This window comes from Xylocopa sonorina, chromosome 11, assembly GCF_050948175.1.
Source record: "Xylocopa sonorina isolate GNS202 chromosome 11, iyXylSono1_principal, whole genome shotgun sequence".
Taxonomy (NCBI): domain Eukaryota; kingdom Metazoa; phylum Arthropoda; class Insecta; order Hymenoptera; family Apidae; genus Xylocopa; species Xylocopa sonorina.
Window position 1 is genome coordinate 630,267 of NC_135203.1, and position 9,605 is coordinate 639,871.

Consider the following 9,605-nt stretch of genomic DNA (forward strand, 5'->3'; position numbering starts at 1 on the left):
TAGACAGATGACTGATTTATAATTAAAGACGGCTAATCCGGTACGGACGACCGCTCTTGAAGAAGAGGGTAATGTTGAACACTAAGTATGTATAATACCATGACCAATTAGTAATGGCAAATAAACAGTTATCGGTCGTGGTAGACCAGACGACCGATAACGGCAAGCAATCAGTTGATAGTGTAATCTGCCAGAGAGCAGACGATTTCCCAATCGTTACGGAAGCTGTAATTTTTCTGTTGATTAAAGTTCTTTAAACAATATTACATAATAATTAGGTATCGCTAGTGTACATCGTAAAATATTTATTTCATTTTATACGTGAATTTGTCCAAAAAATTCGCTTTAGAACGAAAATATAAAGATGTTAGAGAAAATCGAGATACTTTGTTGGCTTCTGCACGTAAGAAGATATCAATGGCAACACTCTGTAAAGCGATCTCTCATAATTCTCCGTTTTTTCATCAATCAAACGGTGATGCATCGCAGAAGTTGCATTGATATCAATCTGGAAACCATCGTTTCCGGATTCTATCCAAGACACATCGGACGTGGATCGACTGAAATTTTTCGGAGTAGGATCGCTAAAATAATAAAAATCCATGTAGTTGTCAAGAAAAAGGGTAGAATCCTTTGCAGTCTTCGGTACTTTACCCATATTTAGCAAAGTTCGTCCGCAAAGTAACCATTTTCCTCCTAAATCGATAGAATCTATCCATCGAATCGGTTGGTCTCTGAAGTTTCCTCACGTTAAATATGTACCCGATGTCGTCGAAGTGGGCGGTTCCTGGTAAAATTTTCACGTTCATTTGCCATATACAAAAATGCTTGGAGAATATTTCAAGTAATTTATTCGAGAATACCATTCAAAGGGTTGCCACTGTGCATAGCGTACATCGATTGATATGATAATCTATAATAGTAAACAGGATGGCCTATATTCTGTTTCGCTAAGAGTCTCTGGGTCAGATCTATAGGATCGCTGAAAATGGTATCCATCGCGATCTACAAAGAAATTCTGTAAAGATCTGTAGGAAATGATTTTTATGAAAGAGCATATAAGCGGTTTCCTCCTGATTTCTTTACCTTCAATAAATCTTGAAAACTGTTCTTAACTAATGTATTTATTAATTGCGCGATTACGTCCGCGGATTTTATAGTAACGCTTTCATGGTGTTTCTTTACGTTCTCTAAATATCTTTTCGTCCAGACGATTGCATTTGCCACCCCAATCGGTGCTAAAAGAATCAGAAGAAAATTTATCGTCACCGAACTCATGCGAACACATATGCAAATTCATACTTTTATATACAGAAACAGAGAAATTCGTTGGACACTTAATTTTGCATAGTTTTGTGTATCCCCTTTGTATTCCCTTTTCTTAACAATTCATTAATACATAACTTGCTAACACATGAACAGCGGCAATTTAGTTACAATATACTAGTCGACGGTAACTGTTACATGTGCGAGATATCACATGTAGTATCGTAATTTTAGAAAACTTTACTTGTGCGAAAAGTAAATAAAAGACTGTAAATTGTAGGTAGTTTTAAGCGGGTAATGACCAGGGAAACAACGATGGACGAAAACCATACGCAATGGATGGGTGGTCAATCCGACGTGTTTTAAAGAATTTCAGGAGAATTGCACCTTTGTACATAATTTATATGTATATCCAAGACTTTTGTTTTACCATAAATTACTATAATTAACCCTTTGCACTCAAAGGAAAAAGTAACTGTTAATTTTTATCGAAGGAAAGCATAATCCTTCCTTTCTTTGCTTGACTTTTTTCGTAAAACTTGTAATAAAAATGTGGCGGCTACGATTCCGAGTATTCTCTCGTCGTAAATTTTCTAGCGGAGTAACAATGCGTTCCCACGACACAGCGCAGGTCTGGTCACCGCGGGTTAGCATTTGGCGACCAGGCCCGCGTGCTTCCTAAACCCAATATCCGTCTGGTTCGTGTCCATCATCCGGACCAAGCAATTGTTTCCTTTGAGATTTCGTCGCGACTGAGCATTGCCCAGTCGCGTATGGCAAATCCTTAAACTTGGTTTATTTATGACCAATTTCCGTCCGTTGTGTTTCACTGTCCCCGTCCGTGCATCCATCCTTTGCATTCTTGATTTTCCCATCCTTTTCTGTACGCATTTTTAAGGGACGACGTTTTCGTCCTCGCGACAGTTCGGTCAGAACGATTCGGTTAGAATAGTTCGGTTAGAACAGTTCGTCCAGAACACCCGGTTCGTCTAAAACAGTTCGTTTAGAACAACCTCCACATTTGTTTATTGTGAGGTCGATCAGAGTTTTATTAGAGTCGCGTAGCGACGTGAAGGAATCGTGGCCATAGCACCGCCCCCACTATTGAGAACTTGTTATACCACTATTGTTGTCTGTTATATTAAAATTGAGAGCAAAAAGGTCGAGTGTTATTCCTTACTCCCGGTACATCGCCCTCAAAAGCATTTGCCCTCGTTGTTGCTCGATTTAAAAAAATAATGAAATAGAAATATACTGTGTTAATTATACGCGTTATAAGGGATTTCTAAAGCTGAATTCCGCAGTTAATTGGTTAACTAGCCCGCGAAAAAAGTAATTTTGCTGGCTGTTGGAATTCAACGGTGGCGGGTAAAATCCCCAACTCCACTCAAAGACCTTCTACGGATTAGACAATAATTATTTCCCGAAGCGGCAGAAAAAGAAGGGACACAGGTCAGTCAGTCGTGAAGCACCAGGCGAACAGTGGGCATCAAGAAAAACTCACTTTCCATTATCACACTATACGCTAGTATTTGTTAAATAGGATATTTTCTTTATTAGTTCTCTTAAGATATTAAAAGAAATTCTAACACTGGCTACACGGTTAAAAGTGTGGAAAATTGCGGTCGCATGCAATGTGTTAAGAACGATGAAGAGAGGGATGAAGTTGTTTGGCCAAAGGGCGAATAGGAAGAGTGAACAGTTAGAATTATCCCAGATACGTTATACTTACGACCAAGAAACAATATCATCTCGTCGTGAGTGTAACCCATCATCATAGCATGACGATGGAAATCTCCGGTATGGTACTTTGTTATAGGGCATTCGGTCAGGAATGTCTGATTACTCGGATCGATATCAGGATTTTCTATGGTCGGTCGAAATGGCAAAATATTCTGAAAGTATAGAACAGAATGGGAATTAAATTTAAGTAGAACGTATCACTCAATTGTTGTAACACTGATACAAGTCGGAGGTCATGGCCATTTGATGTTCAAGTTTAAACATCCCATGTCTTTATAATTTTATAAAGAGGAAACATCATAGTGAATTAGGATGGAAATATAATATCCTCGTTCAACAAGAACGAGAAGCTTAAAATTGTGTTACCATTGCAACAAATGAGTGATATCGTAATGAAGTTACTCTAATTAACTTTGAAAACGTAGTCAGGTTATTACTAAGGTAACACGTTGCGTTGCATTCACGAGTTCCATCGCAGGTACTTGACGAAGATGGTGTACTAAATGATTTGTATCTTTAGGAACGAAGCCAAGTATGGCAGCGAGTTGACGAGTGTTGTGAATTAGTTCCTGCGGCGTGTGGTACGCCCAAGGACATAAGGGTGTACCGCTCATGCTGATCGAACGATAGAACAATCCTGAAGGAACACGTGTTAGAAAAATAAACCTACCTGTTAAATATTTATATAAAGTACACTGTACTAAGTAGAAAAGTTTTAATAAGCACAGAACGAAAGATGAACCGCTTATGCGATTTAAACACTTCTGTTTCCTGGCATCTTCTCCATTTTATGTGTAGTGCTTTAGCTGCAAGATACGTGTTTAGATTGAAAGGTTTCCTAGTCGAAGAGTTCCTCTTGGAACTAACTAAGTTAATCAGAATGCTAGCGAACAAAAATGTTAATATCTCACAAATGGTTCACTTTGAGACCTACGTTTACTAAAGTCTTTTTATTCGATATAGAGTATTCTATGTACTGTAAAAGTATCGAATGATTTTTTCGAACACTATACATTATAATTTCTTAATTTTTATTAATGCAAATGAATGGTTTCATCCGAACGCTCCAGAGCGGAGCCACTTAAAATTCAAATTACAAATGTTATATTACGTTAAATAATGGTGTTTCTTTTTTTCGGGTGCAGAGGGTTGATATTTCTCGGTGTATACCTTTGGACCGTTCCGACAATATGTGAAAATCAATGGAACTGCTCCCAGCGCTTTCCCCAAAAAGTGTCACTTGATTCGGGTCGCCCCCAAACACGGCAATGTTATTCTGTACCCATCGCAATGCCAAATTATGGTCTTTCAATCCAGCGTTTCCCTTTGCGTTTGGATGATTTAACGCTAAGAATCCTGAATAGAAGACAAAGTTGACATGTAACGATCGCGTGCAAACAAAGCTGAAGTATCGTGCTATCGTTTTACCTAAAGCACCAAGACGATAATTGAAGCTGACGAAAACGACGTCTTCTTCTATGAAAAAATCGGGTCCGTATAAAGCCGAGTTACCATAACCTGAACTATAAGCGCCGCCATGTATCCAAATCATGACTGGTCTCAAGTTTAATCGACGTTTAAACTTCACCTAACAATAACCATTCAATCGACTTATTATCGAGGCATAGTGGTGTTAAAAGTGTCCTACCTTTTTCATACGTAAATATGCTTGATGGGAGATTTTTTTCTACCATCTTGGAATATTACAAGTGCTACCTGCACGAAAGTATTAAAAACAGAAAAAGAAACCACCTTTGTTCAATTCGAAAAAAAATCAAACTGCTCTGCAATATGGATTTTTTCATTTTTGAAAATTTCGTGCCTTAAAAATAAGTAATGGAGACAATGCAAATAATTTTCAATTCCAAAAGAAATCGTAATTACTTCATCTATTCTGTTAGCGAATCCAGGAAAATTTTGCTTATGTGACTGTAAAAAAGCTGTTACTTTTTCTTTCAAGTGTAAAAGGTTAAGCAACGTACCTCTTGAGTATACACGTTCAAGTACAAGCAATCCTCGTGACCGCTGTATACACTGGTCACATAATCAATCTGGGGACACACGTTGCCCTCCCCGAAGGCATTCAATACCTTCTTCCATCGTTCTGCTGGAACCGAAGGCTGTTACGATCAAAGCAATACTTCTCTATAATAGAGCAATAAACGTTGAAAAATTTCCTTTTAAAAAAGTGCCACCTTAAATCGCAAATCGCCAAGCGATGGCCTCGCGTAAGGGATGCCCTTGAATGAAGAATACTCGATGGCGTTCCACACGGTTCGTGATATCACACCGCGTACAGGTTCACTAGATAAACGAACGATGCGTGTTCGACGTGAATCGGTAACCAAGTACCGCGATCACAAAATTAACGGAATGAAAATGTGTAACAAAGCCATATTGACTACGTACATATTGATAACGAAACCTCGGAACTCACGGCACTCTGTTGCCCACTTCATTTTAAATGAGATTGCTCAATCTTGGAATTATTACAAACTTTGCACGATCTGCGAAATGTTGCGGAATTTGTTGGACATAGCGCGTTATACGTGATGTATCAAATTTCATATATCGGCATTTTTACATATGGACAACAAAATTATCCATAACAATTACAGCCAAGTACTAAGTACTTTTTACATAGGAAGGTTTCCTACTAGTCAAAATCGATATCGAAATTTGAAAAACTCTTCCCATTTTGTATATTTTATAAATATTTATTGCGTGCACGACTTGCAATTAGAATATATTTCAACCGTTTAATGGGAGGATTTAATTGGTTACTTATGATAATAGGACACAATAAGTTAATTTAAAAATGAATTTAAAAAGGAGGGGAAAAGTAGCTAAAAGAAAAAATAGCAGAAGCAAGAAAATAACTTTTCTCTAACATAGTGTATTATTTAAATTTCAAATTACATTATAACAGAATGAGCAAACATTACAAGAAAATGAAATCCTCTGCGCAAAGCATAGATTCGTGTCTGTTTTAAAATAGGTCGGAGTCGATGTTTGAAAATCCACTTTTAATGCTGAAGCTGAGCTTGCTTCCAGTGGACAGCGATATTACGACATTCAATAGTCTTTCGAAGTCTTGGTATATCTTACTCAAGAAACGGCTGCCTATCGAGATCGTTTCACCAATATCCACTTGCAATCCACCGACACCCGATGCTTGCCAATTGAAACTACCGGATACACTGCCGCCAGCGGATCCACTGCTGCTACCGGAACCACTTCCACTACCGGAGCCACTTCCGCTACTGGATCCACCGCTGCTACCGGAGTCACTGCTGGAACTGGATCCATTAGATCCACCACTGCCGGATTGACTGCCAGAACCATTGACGGATCCACTGCCAGATCCACTGCCGGATCCACTGCCAGATCCACTGCCAGATCCACTGCCAGATCCACTGCCAGATCCACTGCTAGATCCGCCAATGCTGGGTTTGCTGAGGATCACAATATCGTAGAAACAAGTATTAAAGTATCTAACCAGTCATTTTTAACCCATTCACTGCCAGGCAAATTTATTTCAAGTTTATACTTATTTCGTTACGAATCGCAATATCTCGTAGTTGGCAGTGAACAGGTTAAAACCCTTGTTGTTAAAAGCTTGTGCTCCAACTGTGAGCTAATTGCGAGGCACTTAATATCAGAAAGTACAAAGGAATAAGAAAATTTGAAGCAAATGCTTACCCGTTATGAGCAAAGCTAGCCCAGATTCCGATGAGATCACCGCACTTCTTATTAAACTCATCCTCCGCGGAAGAAGACCACGATACTTTCTTGTTGAACAACACGCTGATGCCCTGGACAGCTTCCGCACCAGCTGAAATTTCGAGAACGATCAGTTATTCGACAAGAAGATTTTTTTCAACAGATATAGTAAGTGGCTCAATATCGAAATACGATTCGCAGTTACCGCTAGATTTTTCGTCGAATAATGAGTGCAAGTTTTCTTTGGTCACATACGACAATCGGTAGAAGAATAGTGGAGCTTCCTTCAGGAATTTTGCCATGAATCTTTGCGACAGATCAACTGGTGCAGAGAACATGTAAGCGGTGACTGACTGGAAAATCAGATAAAATCGTGTTTTAGTGCGCGATAATATAATGTTAGTAGTAGTAGTAGTAGTAGTCTAGTAGAGAAGTAATAGAGTGTTCTCTGATTCACCTCCAAGATCTCGACTCCTTCGGTTATTGCGTTCAAAGTAGCTTGAACGCCAATTTTAATAAGTGCGGGAAGAACATTATTGATAGTGTTCAAACCGTTATTTAAGGTAGATTGTAAAACCTCGGTCGCTGTAAACGAAAATTTTCAAATTAGTACTGTCATATATGTATATATACATCTAAGATGAAAGATATTTCTTTCTAAAGAATTTTTTTCTAAAGTAGACTTTTTTAAAGTTTTTCAACAAATTAATAGTATTTTCAAATGTACAATTAGCACACTCACACGCTGAAGCAAGGACTGCTTCAATTTGATTGAAACCTAACAACACAGGTACTTGTGTGAGATTTCCGTTTCGGAGTAAGTCTATGGGGCAAGCATCGAGATGATCGTCTGCTGTCGTGACACCGAATTTGTAGGAAAGTGGTGGCTGTGAGAAAATATGAAACACACATGTTCTCTTTGCGATCTAAAATTATTTCTACGGAAATTGAAAAATGTAATGAAATTACCGGCAAGACATCGTTCGCGTGAACTGTCTTCAAGAGGACATCGACATCGACCTGTTGAAGTTTGCTCAACAGTACGCTGTGATCGCTGCTGACGATATTTAGCTGTGAAGCAAGATTGACGGCCAGTTGGAGGGCGTCTGACCGCTTCACGAAGGACCACGAGCAGAGAGGTGAACCGCTATGTTGGACAGCATGATGGAACAATCCTGAAGAAAGAAATTATGAAGCAATTAGATGCTTTTAAAGAGAGGCTAGGGATTGAACTAGCTTACTTTTCGTTACCTTTCGACTGAGGTAAGAGCATGTGGTAGCCAACGGAAGCGCTGGCGCCACCCTCGCCCATTATGGTCACTCGATTTTTGTCACCACCGAACAGTTCGATATTACGTTGGATCCATTGCAGGGCCATAGTTTGATCCCTTAGACCAGCGTTACCCTTGGCGCCGTTTACGTTCAATGCCAAGTTTCCTGATGGAAAAAAAAGTGATAATCAACTAGAATCGAACGCGAATGTTGATCTTTCGCATAGTGATTGCTTTCTTACCAAGTACACCGACACGGTATGTAACAGTGACAAATACTACGTCCTTCTCTATGAATTGTTCAGGAGTGTAGCCTTCGGAAGTCGTGTATTTGCTAAGGAAACCGCTCTCGAAGAACCAAACCACGACTGGTCTCGCTCTGTTAATATTCTTCAAGTCTCTCTGTCGAAGAAAACAGGCGAAACGGTTAAATAATTATTATGCGTACAAAGGAAGAGAAGGAAAGGTGAGAAGAACGTTTCTCCCGGGCCTGCCAGTGCACTCGGTAACGTTACCAAAATGACAGAGTAGCGTCTTAGACGTTAGCGCGTGGATGTTACGGACATGCTGAATATATTGTACTATATGAAAACAGAACTGTATTTTTACTTTCGAGAAACTGTATTCTGTCTGCTAAGGTTGCTGTTTCTTTAGTGACAACTATTTTTGAGGACCGTCACAGGGTCATGGTTTCTCAGTTTTATCTGAAATTTTTGAAATCCATGCAACCTGACCCGATCCAAGGCTCGAACATCACTAATAATTACCAGTAAATTGAAACTGAGAGAGATTAGCAAATACATACCAAGGGCGTGTACACGTTCACGTACAAACAATCTTCGTCTCCAACGTAGCTGTTGCCGGCACGTTGTCTGCAGACGGTCATTTCTCTGGTAGCGTTTAGAGTTTCTTTCCATGCTTCAGGTTCTTCAGGGTTCTACAGTTGTTAAACAGAAAATGATATAGTTTTTTTAGTATAACGTTCAAGACATCAAGCATTCTTTACATTTTTCTCCAAACGATTACTAAACTATCATCTAACTTCTTTAACCAACATAATTAATTTGTGTAACCAATAAAATTGAAAATGAGAAGATCGTTTACGCGACCAATCGAAAATACATTGTTTAATATATTAAATATGTAGTGTTTATTTGAAAGTGATAATATTAATAAAAAAATAATAACATGCTTTAATTAGGAAATATGGAATGATCAGAATGATCAAAGACTAGTCGTGTAAGATGTTATGTTATAGGTATATCTTTTTGTATCCTGCATTGTTACGCTGCAAGTTTTTTAGGCGCTTTTATACGATGACAAGCGTAAGTTTTCTAGTGCGTTTATGCGGCAATAGTGGTTAGAAAAAGATTAAAAAGTAAGGTATGATACTGCTTACCTTGAACCTATAGTTTCCAACAGGTGGTTTCGCATAAGGGATTCCCTTGAAGCAAGAATACTCGGTGGCCTTCCATTTCGATTTAAAGACTCGACCCTGCACCGGACCCTTGTGACATTGCACCACATCGGATTGGTTACATGTCACAGCTGACACGAGGAGGAGAGCACTGAGAGAAAGGACAATTGCTCTCATTTTGACTG

The 9,605-nt window shown here is 39.0% G+C and overlaps 1 protein-coding gene across 1 annotated transcript; it reads right to left on the reverse strand.

Annotated features, from left to right (window-relative positions):
• Window positions 1-367: 367 nt before the first annotated feature.
• Window positions 368-9,605, reverse strand: LOC143428907 (uncharacterized). Its single transcript, XM_076904183.1, has 23 exons — window positions 9,403-9,605; window positions 8,809-8,940; window positions 8,246-8,405; window positions 7,984-8,169; window positions 7,702-7,907; window positions 7,475-7,619; window positions 7,190-7,317; window positions 6,938-7,085; window positions 6,712-6,844; window positions 6,002-6,464; window positions 5,811-5,895; window positions 5,643-5,741; window positions 5,507-5,516; window positions 5,205-5,361; window positions 4,992-5,129; window positions 4,438-4,597; window positions 4,180-4,365; window positions 3,447-3,646; window positions 2,999-3,161; window positions 1,087-1,238; window positions 864-1,005; window positions 655-787; window positions 368-584 (listed from the first exon to the last, which is right to left on the reverse strand). Exons 1-23 carry the CDS (start codon window positions 9,595-9,597, stop codon window positions 368-370), a joined length of 3,738 nt encoding a protein of 1,245 aa, XP_076760298.1. The 5' UTR covers window positions 9,598-9,605.

What these genes read in the sequence shown, in the direction of transcription:
- LOC143428907 (XM_076904183.1), bottom strand. Translation starts at nt 9,597, where the DNA reads ATGAGAGCAATTGTCCTTTCTCTCAGTGCTCTCCTCCTCGTGTCAGCT. An exon ending in ACATCGACTCCGACCTATTT is followed by an intron (nt 5,896 to 6,001) that starts TAAAACAGACAC and finishes ACACTATGTTAG; the next exon opens with AGAAAAGTTATTTTCTTGCT. An exon ending in CAGTGGCAACCCTTTGAATG is followed by an intron (nt 788 to 863) that starts GTATTCTCGAAT and finishes AAATTTTACCAG; the next exon opens with GAACCGCCCACTTCGACGAC.